The 15,126-nt window shown below is 47.1% G+C and overlaps 2 protein-coding genes across 2 annotated transcripts; both read right to left on the bottom strand.

Annotated features, from left to right (window-relative positions):
* Window positions 1-211: 211 nt before the first annotated feature.
* LOC147193011 (transmembrane protease serine 9-like) lies at window positions 212-6,904 on the bottom strand. Its single transcript, XM_086132904.1, has 9 exons — window positions 6,850-6,904; window positions 5,417-5,570; window positions 4,956-5,218; window positions 4,176-4,321; window positions 3,013-3,604; window positions 2,754-2,916; window positions 2,298-2,560; window positions 1,627-1,772; window positions 212-1,187 (listed from the first exon to the last, which is right to left on the bottom strand). Exons 1-9 carry the CDS (start codon window positions 6,902-6,904, stop codon window positions 900-902), a joined length of 2,070 nt encoding a protein of 689 aa, XP_085989030.1. The 3' UTR covers window positions 212-899.
* A 1,364-nt stretch (window positions 6,905-8,268) lies between these two features.
* Window positions 8,269-14,558, bottom strand: LOC147193012 (transmembrane protease serine 9-like). Its single transcript, XM_086132093.1, has 10 exons — window positions 14,463-14,558; window positions 13,973-13,990; window positions 13,480-13,633; window positions 13,013-13,275; window positions 12,233-12,378; window positions 11,070-11,661; window positions 10,811-10,973; window positions 10,355-10,617; window positions 9,684-9,829; window positions 8,269-9,244 (listed from the first exon to the last, which is right to left on the bottom strand). The coding sequence occupies exons 1-10, from the start codon at window positions 14,515-14,517 to the stop codon at window positions 8,957-8,959; spliced, it is 2,088 nt and encodes a 695-aa protein (XP_085988219.1). The 5' UTR covers window positions 14,518-14,558; the 3' UTR covers window positions 8,269-8,956.
* Window positions 14,559-15,126: the final 568 nt, after the last annotated feature.

Consider the following 15,126-nt stretch of genomic DNA (forward strand, 5'->3'; position numbering starts at 1 on the left):
ACTTTGATTTGAATGTTTCCATAAACGACAGCCAATTTTCTTTTCTTTTGGCCACTCAAATAGCTGTTTGCCTGAATGTGAAGAGTGCATCACCACCAAGCGCCAAGGCATTTGTCCAAATCACTCAATTAAAATGGCTCAGAGCACGTAAGAGGGCAATCAACGGGCATTTGTGTTTGTTCTGTGTAATTTCTCAGCAACCAGGCATGGATTTCTTTCTGTGGTCATTTTATTGACAGCTCCACAGTCAGAATACAATATGCTTCAGGATTCATTCAACCTCCAGAGTTCTTCTTCATGTCTTTTTCACTTCTTTTTCTGTCTGTCATGATGTGAGAGCCACCTAGCGTTCAGACCGAGACACCACGACTTGTCTTGAAATTGATTCAAGGATTGATAGACTGAAATATGACTTGAAGCACCGTTGGATTGAATTTCATTCTTCGCGCTGAACTTGTACAACCGCATTATTGATGGGTACTTTTATGGCCGTGAGACATTTTTCTTGATTTGGTTTCCTTTTCGTTTGTAAAAGTCATTTTATTGTGTGTTCTACAGGGTGTCCGTAAGAGTCTGGGCACACAGGAAAGTGGCGCTACAAATTTCATAAATACAGTCAATGTCATGAACACATTCTTGCTTTTTCAATCTACAATGACAATATTTACCTAACCTGCTATTATGAATTACTTTCTTGATTATCTTTTGTTATGAATCCCAATTTAGAAGATCCATTTTCATCTTTTATGACAGGTGTCCTTTATTTAGCTTTTTTGCGAAGTGGCGTCGTGCTTGCGGTGAAGAAGAGCTCTGTTGTGTTGTGACCACCTCTTTTCAGGAGATCCTAGAATGGGTTGGGCTGCTGGTGGAGGTGAAGCTGGGGGTGGGGTTGGGAAAGGTTAAGGTGGTGTGGGGGTGTCAGGAGATGTGAATCCTGTGGGTGAGGTGGACGACGTGGTGGTGGGACAATTAAAAGACAGGTCTGGGTCAATGCCCGGGGAGGTGAAACTGACGAAGCCTGGCAAGTTGCCGTCGCTCGTGTGGCTCCTGATCCATTCCTCGTACCTGGACACCCGCGTATAAACGCCCGGAAAATCTGGCAAAGCGCAACCTTCCCCAAAGCTGACGAGCCCGCTCAGCACCCACACAGATCCTTGCTTGCTCATCATGGGACCGCCAGAATCACCCTGTGGAACGGCAAGGCCTTCGTATGAGTCGAATGCTTGAGTGACGTTGACAGACACTAATTAATCAATTAAGTGAGTCATCTGATTGGATCGTAGACTGTTTCATTATTTTTGGAAGCATTCGCTGAGGTATTATACACGAGGATGAAAAAGTGCTTGAATGCCACTGTCCTCAATTGAAATCTTCTCACGGGCATGTCGGAAATTCTTTCCTGCTTTATCTTTGACTCATCAGTCAAGCCATTTCCTGGATGGTGGTGGTGGCTTTGCCTTGCTCAAATGACATATGTTTAACTTTTTTCTTCTTCTTTTTTCTGCTGCTCCAGCTCTCACCGGTAATACAAATGGTGACCCAACCTTACAATCTGTACAACGGTTTCCTTTCGGTTTTTCCTGATGCATTCCTGATACTATATGTGCACGTGAATTTGTTTGTCACCTGACAGGCGTCCTTTCCACCCTCACTCAGCCCGGCACAAATCATGTTGTCGGTGATGACTCCTCCGCCATATTTGCAATCGCATTGGTGGTTCCCGACCACAGGAACCTGAACTTCCATCAGGTTCTGTGGTGGCGGTAGAGGAACTGCACACAAACAGCAACACCAGAAGTGTGGCACAAACAGAGAAGTTGGGCGTACAGTGTCCCCGTTGCATTGTCGATATTTCAGCAGTTCCCCCCCACCCCCCTTTTAGGGTGTAGACGCTTCAGAAAAGTCAAAAGTGTATTTTTCATCCAGAGGAAAGTCCAGGTAACATGTTTTGGGAGTAGCCCGAAAACAATTCTCAACAGAGCTTTTATATGTTATATTTCATTCACGTGCCAGCTAACGTCATGCACTTGTGGCTCACAGTCAATATTTCCTGTAAACCTTGACAACAGTTTCAACAAACCTACCGTACCTTTTGAAATCCAGACCATTCAAGTCTTCAGAAAAAAACTATTATACTGGTACTTGTATTTTGGATTTTGAAAGGATCAAAGAAAATTAAAGTCTGCAAAATAGCCACTTCTTTTTCTAAACATCACAGACAATGTTCAGTTTTCAATGAATTTCAATGTGACTTGTCGTGAGTAGAACATAGAGGCCAACTCGTAGCGCTGACTGACCTCCTGACCCGATGTTCCCCCAGCCGGTGACCCAGCTCTCGGTTCCGGTGAAGAAGGTGCTTCCGCTGGCGGCCAGGCAGATGGGCCTGATGAAGTCGTTGAAGGGCACGGGCGAGGAAAGCTTCAACAGCGCCACATCGTTGTCAAAGGTGAGCGGGTTGTAGGCAGGATGGATGATGGTTTCCACCACAAAGCGGATGACCTGGTTAGGATTGAAACCCAGCTGGCTCTGACGACCCAGAAATGCTGTCACGAGTAAATCACTGCACACATGCGCGCACACACACACACACGCCAAGACTTCTTATTCTCTTCATCAATTTGCATTGTTGCTGATGTTTATATGGTTAATTTGTGTTATTGCTCAAGATTCAAAATATTTATTCTGTGTGTGGAAATGGGGAAAAAAGCAGTGGTAGTACTGAGCAATTCTTGTGTCTGTACGTGTATGTGTACCTGAAAAAGCAGTGTGCGGCCGACAGCAGCCACATGTTGTTGATGAGTGTCGCGCCGCAGATGTGCGAGCCTTGAATGTGCAGGCTCACCTGCCAGGGCCAAGCACCAGGGGAGGCCGTCACCCCTCCCACAATGCGATTGTTGAGCGGGGCCACCCCGCACACTGAAAACACACACACGTGAGGGGGAACGTGGGCAAACGCTTGAGCTCAAAGCCCAGAAGAAAGGCAAGTTGGCAGAAAGAAAGCCTGCGGCTCACCATTTGGTTGCGGGCCAGTGCTGCTGCTGCTGCTGCTGCTGGACCAAATGGTGATTGGGGAAGTGCAAGAGCAGGTGGGACATGTGAGGACGGGGCAAGCACTGGTTGGCGTCGTGCTGCTGTGCGGATCAGTGTGGGTGCTGTGCGGACTGGTGTGGGTGCTGTGCGAATCAGTGTGGGTGCTGTACGGACCAGTGTGGGTGCTGTGCAGACCGGTGTGGGTGATGTGCGGAACAGTGTGGGTGATGTGCGGAACAGTGTGGGTGATGTGCGGAACAGTGTGGGTGATGTGCGGAACAGTGTGGGTGCTGTGCGAATCAGTGTGGGTGATACGCGGGATGTCGCTGGGGAGGGGCAGGTTAGCGTTACAGCTAAACTGCAAGTCTGGATCAGTGCCCATGGACATGAAGCTGACAAAGCCTGGCAAGCTGTTGCTGTTGGCCGTGTGGCTGCTGATCCAAGCCTGGTAACGCGACACCCGCGTGTAGACGCCAGGAATGTTCGGATTGGCGCAGTCAAATCCGAAACTCAGCAACCCACTCAGGACCCACGTGGACCCTTGCTTGCTCACCAGGGGACCGCCACCATCACCCTGTGGAACATCATGGTCACCTTGTTAGTGGATCCACTGGAACTTGTTGAGACATCAGTGACAGGCACAAATGGGGGGGGGGGGGGAGAAATTTGATGTGAATAGTCACCATTTTGTCATGTTTATTAAAAAAATAGCGCAAAGACACTTTTGAGTGGCTCCCGCTGACCTTGACTGAAACCGTGACAAAAAACTTGTTTGCACTGCCAGATTTGAATACCCCAAAGGTTTTTAGGTGTGGTTTTTCAATTCCCATTAACCCGAGCCAACCAGTACGCTATGTCATGACGCCATCTCGTGAAGCGGAACTTCCTGGAAGATCATAGTAGGAGATCATAAAATGACGAGGTTTGCATTCAACATTCAATTATTCTATTTTTGATCACATTGGGCAAAAGACAACAACGTTCTTTGTGTCATGATTCTTGTTTATTATTATGTTTAGAAAATCCCTGAAAACATTGTCTGACATCAAACCGGTCCGTGGGGCAAAAAGGTTTGGGCACCGCTGCTGTACTTTACTCGTCTTCCTTTTTTTGTGTCATGAACAGAATGAAAAACACGAAGTCACCTGACAGGCGTCCTCTCCTCCAGCCGTCAGGCCAGCACAAATCATGTTGTCTGTGATCGTGATCTGCGTGCGGTCGCAATCGCACTGGCGGTTTCCGACAACGGAGGCCTGCACCTCTGTCAGGTTTCCGGAGGGCGGTGGAGGAACTGCGCACAACAACAGCAACAGTATGTTACTAACAAACAAGCTCCTCCCCCAACATCGAAAGTATTTTGAAGCAATTGTTTTTCCTCTATGGGATTTTACAGCCGAGTACACGGGCAAGTCAGAATTTCGAGTCGCGCAGCTTTTGTGTGGTTCCACATTGTGCCACAACATACCTGGCGGCTTGTTTTGGAAAACATGCCGTGTAATTCAGTGCAAGAAAAAGAGGCAGAGGAAATCCCTAACAAAGTTCCGATCAATATTTTGTCATGTTTACTCATGCGTAAAGGCTCTCCAAAGCCCAAACTGTTGGACTTGATGAAATTAAAATCATCAGCAACATCAAATAGATTTACACCGAGTGTGCATTTTTCAGATGAGACGATTCCATACGCATTTCCAAATGGGGGGTGCGATACAAGACGCTACATTTTGAAATTTGGATCTGCGAAATCATAACAGATTTCTCGAATAAGTCGGTATTCAATTAGTTCAATGTAATTTTGAAGCATTGAAGAAAAGATAATAATCTTGAAAGACGCTCACTTGATTTTGTAAACATCAAATACAATTTGCAGTTAAGGTATTTCTTTGAGTAAACCGAAAAAAACCAAACAATTAGTAGTTCAGAATGACCTCCCGAGGTGACGTCCCACCATCCGGTGAACCAGCTCTGGGTTCCGTCGAAGAAGGTGCTTCCGCTGGCGGCAAGGCAGATGGGCCCGATGTAGTTTGTGGAGGTCACGGGTGAGGAAAGCTTTGCCAGCGCCACATCGTTGTCAAAGGTGATCGAGTTGTAGGCAGGATGGAAGATGATGAGACTGACACTGCGGGTTTGCTCGTTCGGGTTTGAGCCCGTCTGGCTGTGACGCCCCACAAACGCTGTCACAGTTCCAGCTCTGCAAACACACACGCACGCGCACACACCATGATCTCTGTTTGGTTTTTGGTTTTTTAATTGATTTGAATTGTTTTGTCATTAGCATCAAATTGTACCTTGTGGCTCTACTGAGGCCACTTTTGGCGAATTGAAACTCGCGAAAAGTCCCACACTAATTTGGGGTTGGGTTTCATGTGCGTGTGTGTGTGTGTCTCACGTGCTCAAGCAGTGCGCGGCTGACAGCACCCACTCGTCGGTAATGAGCAACCCCGAGCAGAAGTGGCCCCCAGACCCGTGCAGGCTGACCTGCCAGGGCCACGCACCTGGGGTGGCCCCCGGATTGCCATTGTTGAGAGGGGCTTGACCGCACGCTGAAAACACACACACATATTGATGTGGGTCACAAAGCTGTAACATTCACCCCGTAAATACATCATGCACCATCTAAATGACCAAAAAAATCCAAAACAAAATGTTTGAATTTAATTTTCCTGGACATATTTTTTGAAGAAATAAATGAAGGGCGAAGGAAAGAAAAGAATTGGAGGGAGAAGGAAGGAAAGTACTCAGGGAAAAATTGAGGAAGGATAAAAAGGAGGTCGGGAGGAAGAAAGGGAGGGAGTGCAAAAGGCAGCAAGTAAGGCAAGTAACGGTGGAGAGAGGAAGCAAAGTCGGTTGGAAGGAAGGGAAGAAGCGAGGCTGCTACTCACCTGGTTGCCCTCCGCAATCTAAAGATGAAAAAAAAAAAGAAATGTTGACATTTCATGTGCAGCACATGCCGATTCGTTTCCTTCATCAATCAAGTCGTGCTGACTTCTGACAAGTAAATGCAGCGTCTTGACGAAACGCAGCCTTTGTTTTAAAACGAGCACAACAAATTGGAAAAGGTGTGTCGCGAGTGTTGACTCGGTCGACCAAACGAAAAAGGGTGTCTCCAACTCAAACATTAAACCAGTGGTGGGCAAACTACGGCCCGCGGGCCGAATCCGGCCCGTTGGTCTTTTTAATCCGGCCCGCCGAAGGTTGGTCCACAATTAAGGTTCGATGTGAATGATTGCATTCATTTCAATTGGACTTGTAATGACAGGCATTTCACCGCTAGGTGGCGCATTGACTTGAAGTTGCAGAACACGGGGGTGGGGGCGGGGCAATCTTTTCCACCACCTAGTACCTCTGTATCGCTCTACTTCTACTGGTCTGATCACAACCCATCTGCAGCGATGCACAGGCTAAAATAGGTCATCAACAACACTTTTGTCATTTAAAAAAAGTATATTAATACCGTACTTTTATGCTTTTGTTTTGTTGATGTTTGATATGGACTGTCAACAAATGCAGTTTTTTTTTAATGTACCATAGCTCGTGCTGACCTGGCCCTTCTGTCAAATTTTAAAAGTCAATGCGGCCCCCGAGCCAAAAAGTTTGCCCACCCCTGCATTAAACCTACTGTGGTGCAGAAATTCAAACGTGCCTCCCTGTCAATCTTGACCTTAAATCGCATCATAATTCGCATCAGTGATCATTTGCTGTTTTTCATAAAGAACAACCCATCCGACCGCATGCACTCGGGCCAACATGCATGAATGAAGGATGGCGTGGGAAAGTCCTTTTCTGACCCATCCCAACCCCAACAAATGAAAAACATCTCACCTGTGATCATTTGCAGAAGTAGCAACGCGGTGAGGGTCAGCATCGGCGTATCCATGACCGCAAAGCTTAAAGATGCCTGACAACCTCCGGCACCGTCAATAAATGCCCGCCCGCAGGACATGCCCACACTGCTAGACACAGCCTACAAGGACCTGTATTGGAAAGTTTCGACCAATAAAAGGCAGAGTCACCTGGCCTGGCTGCCTTCCAGACTTGGGATGCCGCCCCAACAAAAAATATTTTGGTTCCCAGGTTGGCAGTTTTCCTCCACCCTCAATCAACATATTTTACTTTCTTGGGATTTGTTCTCCACCCTCAATCATCATTTTCACTTGGCCAAGGTGTGGCAACTTTTGCACCAGCGTTTAACCACACAACAACAAAGACGCACCAAAATGCAATAATTTTCACATATTCCCTCGGCGTTATCCAGTCCTTCACTGTGCTCTCTTCAATGGGGGCGTGTGTGTGTAGTCATCCAAACTAACCCGTGCAATCCCAAAAGCCTCGTAAGAGTTTGAGCTTTGCTTCATTGGTCCACTCAAATTTTTTTCACCGCAGCCTTTGCAGGTTTCCAAAGATGTGCGGTGTTGGAGAAATGTGAGTCTCTCTGCGTAATTTTTTTTTTTGCAGGAGTCCATATTTCTTTTTACCCTGGCAGGATGGTCGTGAGCGGCTTATTATTGGGAAGTTCGTGGTTGAGTTTTGCTCCGCTCTGTTTAAGTCCCTTTGAATGATAATAATCATCACCATAATAATGACTCGAGTGATTTTAGGCTGAATGCGGCTCGGTGGTCCAGTGGTTATAGCGCGTTGACCTCGCAGTGCAGAGGTACCAGCTCCGGCCTCCCTGTGGGGGTTTGCATGTTCTCCCCGGGCCTGCGTGGGTTTTCTCCGGGTACTCCAATTTCCTCCCACATTCCAAAAAACATGCACGACAGGCTGATTGAACACTCTAAATCATAGGTGTCAAACTCAGGTCCTGCAGGGCCGCTGTCCTGCATGTTTTCCAAGTCTCCCTGTTGCAACACACCTCATTCAAATGATCAGATCATCAGCAAGCTCTGCGGAAGCCTGACATTGAACCTGTTCATTTCAATCAGGTGTGTTGCAACAAGGAGACTTGGAAAACATGCAGGGCAGCGGCCCTCCAGGACCTGAGTTTGACACCTACGTCATACAGGATTAGATCCATGTCCACGTTTCGTACTTTGATTTGAATGTTTCCATAAACGACAGCCAATTTTCTTTTCTTTTGGCCACTCAAATAGCTGTTTGCCTGAATGTGAAGAGTGCATCACCACCAAGCGCCAAGGCATTTGTCCAAATCACTCAATTAAAATGGCTCAGAGCACGTAAGAGGGCAATCAACGGGCATTTGTGTTTGTTCTGTGTAATTTCTCAGCAACCAGGCATGGATTTCTTTCTGTGGTCATTTTATTGACAGCTCCACAGTCAGAATACAATATGCTTCAGGATTCATTCAACCTCCAGAGTTCTTCTTCATGTCTTTTTCACTTCTTTTTCTGTCTGTCATGATGTGAGAGCCACCTAGCGTTCAGACCGAGACACCACGACTTGTCTTGAAATTGATTCAAGGATTGATAGACTGAAATATGACTTGAAGCACCGTTGGATTGAATTTCATTCTTCGCGCTGAACTTGTACAACCGCATTATTGATGGGTACTTTTATGGCCGTGAGACATTTTTCTTGATTTGGTTTCCTTTTCGTTTGTAAAAGTCATTTTATTGTGTGTTCTACAGGGTGTCCGTAAGAGTCTGGGCACACAGGAAAGTGGCGCTACAAATTTCATAAATACAGTCAATGTCATGAACACATTCTTGCTTTTTCAATCTACAATGACAATATTTACCTAACCTGCTATTATGAATTACTTTCTTGATTATCTTTTGTTATGAATCCCAATTTAGAAGATCCATTTTCATCTTTTATGACAGGTGTCCTTTATTTAGCTTTTTTGCGAAGTGGCGTCGTGCTTGCGGTGAAGAAGAGCTCTGTTGTGTTGTGACCACCTCTTTTCAGGAGATCCTAGAATGGGTTGGGCTGCTGGTGGAGGTGAAGCTGGGGGTGGGGTTGGGAAAGGTTAAGGTGGTGTGGGGGTGTCAGGAGATGTGAATCCTGTGGGTGAGGTGGACGACGTGGTGGTGGGACAATTAAAAGACAGGTCTGGGTCAATGCCCGGGGAGGTGAAACTGACGAAGCCTGGCAAGTTGCCGTCGCTCGTGTGGCTCCTGATCCATTCCTCGTACCTGGACACCCGCGTATAAACGCCCGGAAAATCTGGCAAAGCGCAACCTTCCCCAAAGCTGACGAGCCCGCTCAGCACCCACACAGATCCTTGCTTGCTCATCATGGGACCGCCAGAATCACCCTGTGGAACGGCAAGGCCTTCGTATGAGTCGAATGCTTGAGTGACGTTGACAGACACTAATTAATCAATTAAGTGAGTCATCTGATTGGATCGTAGACTGTTTCATTATTTTTGGAAGCATTCGCTGAGGTATTATACACGAGGATGAAAAAGTGCTTGAATGCCACTGTCCTCAATTGAAATCTTCTCACGGGCATGTCGGAAATTCTTTCCTGCTTTATCTTTGACTCATCAGTCAAGCCATTTCCTGGATGGTGGTGGTGGCTTTGCCTTGCTCAAATGACATATGTTTAACTTTTTTCTTCTTCTTTTTTCTGCTGCTCCAGCTCTCACCGGTAATACAAATGGTGACCCAACCTTACAATCTGTACAACGGTTTCCTTTCGGTTTTTCCTGATGCATTCCTGATACTATATGTGCACGTGAATTTGTTTGTCACCTGACAGGCGTCCTTTCCACCCTCACTCAGCCCGGCACAAATCATGTTGTCGGTGATGACTCCTCCGCCATATTTGCAATCGCATTGGTGGTTCCCGACCACAGGAACCTGAACTTCCATCAGGTTCTGTGGTGGCGGTAGAGGAACTGCACACAAACAGCAACACCAGAAGTGTGGCACAAACAGAGAAGTTGGGCGTACAGTGTCCCCGTTGCATTGTCGATATTTCAGCAGTTCCCCCCCACCCCCCTTTTAGGGTGTAGACGCTTCAGAAAAGTCAAAAGTGTATTTTTCATCCAGAGGAAAGTCCAGGTAACATGTTTTGGGAGTAGCCCGAAAACAATTCTCAACAGAGCTTTTATATGTTATATTTCATTCACGTGCCAGCTAACGTCATGCACTTGTGGCTCACAGTCAATATTTCCTGTAAACCTTGACAACAGTTTCAACAAACCTACCGTACCTTTTGAAATCCAGACCATTCAAGTCTTCAGAAAAAAACTATTATACTGGTACTTGTATTTTGGATTTTGAAAGGATCAAAGAAAATTAAAGTCTGCAAAATAGCCACTTCTTTTTCTAAACATCACAGACAATGTTCAGTTTTCAATGAATTTCAATGTGACTTGTCGTGAGTAGAACATAGAGGCCAACTCGTAGCGCTGACTGACCTCCTGACCCGATGTTCCCCCAGCCGGTGACCCAGCTCTCGGTTCCGGTGAAGAAGGTGCTTCCGCTGGCGGCCAGGCAGATGGGCCTGATGAAGTCGTTGAAGGGCACGGGCGAGGAAAGCTTCAACAGCGCCACATCGTTGTCAAAGGTGAGCGGGTTGTAGGCAGGATGGATGATGGTTTCCACCACAAAGCGGATGACCTGGTTAGGATTGAAACCCAGCTGGCTCTGACGACCCAGAAATGCTGTCACGAGTAAATCACTGCACACATGCGCGCACACACACACACACGCCAAGACTTCTTATTCTCTTCATCAATTTGCATTGTTGCTGATGTTTATATGGTTAATTTGTGTTATTGCTCAAGATTCAAAATATTTATTCTGTGTGTGGAAATGGGGAAAAAAGCAGTGGTAGTACTGAGCAATTCTTGTGTCTGTACGTGTATGTGTACCTGAAAAAGCAGTGTGCGGCCGACAGCAGCCACATGTTGTTGATGAGTGTCGCGCCGCAGATGTGCGAGCCTTGAATGTGCAGGCTCACCTGCCAGGGCCAAGCACCAGGGGAGGCCGTCACCCCTCCCACAATGCGATTGTTGAGCGGGGCCACCCCGCACACTGAAAACACACACACGTGAGGGGGAACGTGGGCAAACGCTTGAGCTCAAAGCCCAGAAGAAAGGCAAGTTGGCAGAAAGAAAGCCTGCGGCTCACCATTTGGTTGCGGGCCAGTGCTGCTGCTGCTGCTGCTGCTGGACCAAATGGTGATTGGGGAAGTGCAAGAGCAGGTGGGACATGTGAGGACGGGGCAAGCACTGGTTGGCGTCGTGCTGCTGTGCGGATCAGTGTGGGTGCTGTGCGGACTGGTGTGGGTGCTGTGCGAATCAGTGTGGGTGCTGTACGGACCAGTGTGGGTGCTGTGCAGACCGGTGTGGGTGATGTGCGGAACAGTGTGGGTGATGTGCGGAACAGTGTGGGTGATGTGCGGAACAGTGTGGGTGATGTGCGGAACAGTGTGGGTGCTGTGCGAATCAGTGTGGGTGATACGCGGGATGTCGCTGGGGAGGGGCAGGTTAGCGTTACAGCTAAACTGCAAGTCTGGATCAGTGCCCATGGACATGAAGCTGACAAAGCCTGGCAAGCTGTTGCTGTTGGCCGTGTGGCTGCTGATCCAAGCCTGGTAACGCGACACCCGCGTGTAGACGCCAGGAATGTTCGGATTGGCGCAGTCAAATCCGAAACTCAGCAACCCACTCAGGACCCACGTGGACCCTTGCTTGCTCACCAGGGGACCGCCACCATCACCCTGTGGAACATCATGGTCACCTTGTTAGTGGATCCACTGGAACTTGTTGAGACATCAGTGACAGGCACAAATGGGGGGGGGGGGGGAGAAATTTGATGTGAATAGTCACCATTTTGTCATGTTTATTAAAAAAATAGCGCAAAGACACTTTTGAGTGGCTCCCGCTGACCTTGACTGAAACCGTGACAAAAAACTTGTTTGCACTGCCAGATTTGAATACCCCAAAGGTTTTTAGGTGTGGTTTTTCAATTCCCATTAACCCGAGCCAACCAGTACGCTATGTCATGACGCCATCTCGTGAAGCGGAACTTCCTGGAAGATCATAGTAGGAGATCATAAAATGACGAGGTTTGCATTCAACATTCAATTATTCTATTTTTGATCACATTGGGCAAAAGACAACAACGTTCTTTGTGTCATGATTCTTGTTTATTATTATGTTTAGAAAATCCCTGAAAACATTGTCTGACATCAAACCGGTCCGTGGGGCAAAAAGGTTTGGGCACCGCTGCTGTACTTTACTCGTCTTCCTTTTTTTGTGTCATGAACAGAATGAAAAACACGAAGTCACCTGACAGGCGTCCTCTCCTCCAGCCGTCAGGCCAGCACAAATCATGTTGTCTGTGATCGTGATCTGCGTGCGGTCGCAATCGCACTGGCGGTTTCCGACAACGGAGGCCTGCACCTCTGTCAGGTTTCCGGAGGGCGGTGGAGGAACTGCGCACAACAACAGCAACAGTATGTTACTAACAAACAAGCTCCTCCCCCAACATCGAAAGTATTTTGAAGCAATTGTTTTTCCTCTATGGGATTTTACAGCCGAGTACACGGGCAAGTCAGAATTTCGAGTCGCGCAGCTTTTGTGTGGTTCCACATTGTGCCACAACATACCTGGCGGCTTGTTTTGGAAAACATGCCGTGTAATTCAGTGCAAGAAAAAGAGGCAGAGGAAATCCCTAACAAAGTTCCGATCAATATTTTGTCATGTTTACTCATGCGTAAAGGCTCTCCAAAGCCCAAACTGTTGGACTTGATGAAATTAAAATCATCAGCAACATCAAATAGATTTACACCGAGTGTGCATTTTTCAGATGAGACGATTCCATACGCATTTCCAAATGGGGGGTGCGATACAAGACGCTACATTTTGAAATTTGGATCTGCGAAATCATAACAGATTTCTCGAATAAGTCGGTATTCAATTAGTTCAATGTAATTTTGAAGCATTGAAGAAAAGATAATAATCTTGAAAGACGCTCACTTGATTTTGTAAACATCAAATACAATTTGCAGTTAAGGTATTTCTTTGAGTAAACCGAAAAAAACCAAACAATTAGTAGTTCAGAATGACCTCCCGAGGTGACGTCCCACCATCCGGTGAACCAGCTCTGGGTTCCGTCGAAGAAGGTGCTTCCGCTGGCGGCAAGGCAGATGGGCCCGATGTAGTTTGTGGAGGTCACGGGTGAGGAAAGCTTTGCCAGCGCCACATCGTTGTCAAAGGTGATCGAGTTGTAGGCAGGATGGAAGATGATGAGACTGACACTGCGGGTTTGCTCGTTCGGGTTTGAGCCCGTCTGGCTGTGACGCCCCACAAACGCTGTCACAGTTCCAGCTCTGCAAACACACACGCACGCGCACACACCATGATCTCTGTTTGGTTTTTGGTTTTTTAATTGATTTGAATTGTTTTGTCATTAGCATCAAATTGTACCTTGTGGCTCTACTGAGGCCACTTTTGGCGAATTGAAACTCGCGAAAAGTCCCACACTAATTTGGGGTTGGGTTTCATGTGCGTGTGCGTGTGTGTGTGTGTCTCACGTGCTCAAGCAGTGCGCGGCTGACAGCACCCACTCGTCGGTAATGAGCAACCCCGAGCAGAAGTGGCCCCCAGACCCGTGCAGGCTGACCTGCCAGGGCCACGCACCTGGGGTGGCCCCCGGATTGCCATTGTTGAGAGGGGCTTGACCGCACGCTGAAAACACACACACATATTGATGTGGGTCACAAAGCTGTAACATTCACCCCGTAAATACATCATGCACCATCTAAATGACCAAAAAAATCCAAAACAAAATGTTTGAATTTAATTTTCCTGGACATATTTTTTGAAGAAATAAATGAAGGGCGAAGGAAAGAAAAGAATTGGAGGGAGAAGGAAGGAAAGTACTCAGGGAAAAATTGAGGAAGGATAAAAAGGAGGTCGGGAGGAAGAAAGGGAGGGAGTGCAAAAGGCAGCAAGTAAGGCAAGTAACGGTGGAGAGAGGAAGCAAAGTCGGTTGGAAGGAAGGGAAGAAGCGAGGCTGCTACTCACCTGGTTGCCCTCCGCAATCTAAAGATGAAAAAGACAAAAAAGAACACATCCAGGTGTCAGACAAAATTGTTGACATGTATGGGCAGCAGATGCCGATTCGTTTCCTTCATCAATCAATCAAGTCGTGTTGACTTCTGACAAGTAAACGCAACGTCTTGATGGAATGCAGCCTTTGTTTTAAAACGAGCACATTCTCTTCCCATGCAAAAGGTGTGTCGCGAGTCTTCACTCAGTCAGCCAAACGAAAAAGGGTGTCTCCAAACTCAAACATTAAACCTACTGTGGTGCAGAAAGTCAAACGTGCTTCCCTGTCAAGCTTGACCATTTGCCTTCAATCGCATCATAATTCGCATCAGTGATCATTTGCTGTTTTTCATAAAGAACAACCCATCCGAACGCATGCACTCGGGCCAACATGCATGAATGAAGGATGGCGTGGGAAAGTCCTTTTCTGACCCATCCCAACCCCAACAAATGAAAAACATCTCACCTGTGATCATTTGCAGAAGTAGCAACGCGGTGAGGGTCAGCATCGGCGTATCCATGACCGCAAAGCTTAAAGATGCCTGACAACCTCCGGCACCGTCAATAAATGCCCGCCCGCAGGACATGCCCACACTGCTAGACACAGCCTACAAGGACCTGTATTGGAAAGTTTCGACCAATAAAAGGCAGAGTCACCTGGCCTGGCTGCCTTCCAGACTTGGGATGCCGCCCCAACAAAAAATATTTTGGTTCCCAGGTTGGCAGTTTTCCTCCACCCTCAATCAACATATTTTACTTTCTTGGGATTTGTTCTCCACCCTCAATCATCATTTTCACTTGGCCAAGGTGTGGCAACTTTTGCACCAGCGTTTAACCACACAACAACAAAGACGCACCAAAATGCAATAATTTTCACATATTCCCTCGGCGTTATCCAGTCCTTCACTGTGCTCTCTTCAATGGGGGCGTGTGTGTGTAGTCATCCAAACTAACCCGTGCAATCCCAAAAGCCTCGTAAGAGTTTGAGCTTTGCTTCATTGGTCCACTCAAATTTTTTTCACCGCAGCCTTTGCAGGTTTCCAAAGATGTGCGGTGTTGGAGAAATGTGAGTCTCTCTGCGTAATTTTTTTTTTTGCAGGAGTCCATATTTCTTTTTACCCTGGCAGGAT

Source organism: Hippocampus guttulatus, chromosome 16 (assembly GCF_054856545.1).
Source record: "Hippocampus guttulatus isolate MCC_2025c chromosome 16, RoL_Hgut_1.0, whole genome shotgun sequence".
NCBI classification, from domain to species: Eukaryota; Metazoa; Chordata; class Actinopteri; order Syngnathiformes; family Syngnathidae; genus Hippocampus; species Hippocampus guttulatus.

Excerpts from the sequence above, each read along its gene's own strand:
- LOC147193011 (XM_086132904.1), bottom strand. The coding sequence starts at position 6,904 with ATGGATACGCCGATGCTGACCCTCACCGCGTTGCTACTTCTGCAAATG. Across the intron at positions 4,322-4,955 it reads GTGGGACGTCACCTCGGGAG|TTCCTCCACCGCCCTCCGGA; the intron begins GTCATTCTGAAC and ends TGTTGTGCGCAG. Across the intron at positions 2,917-3,012 it reads CACTGGCCCGCAACCAAATG|TGTGCGGGGTGGCCCCGCTC; the intron begins GTGAGCCGCAGG and ends GTGTGTTTTCAG.
- LOC147193012 (XM_086132093.1), bottom strand. The coding sequence starts at position 14,517 with ATGGATACGCCGATGCTGACCCTCACCGCGTTGCTACTTCTGCAAATG. Across the intron at positions 13,276-13,479 it reads GCCGCGCACTGCTTGAGCAC|AGCTGGAACTGTGACAGCGT; the intron begins GTGAGACACACA and ends GTGTGTTTGCAG. Across the intron at positions 10,974-11,069 it reads CACTGGCCCGCAACCAAATG|TGTGCGGGGTGGCCCCGCTC; the intron begins GTGAGCCGCAGG and ends GTGTGTTTTCAG.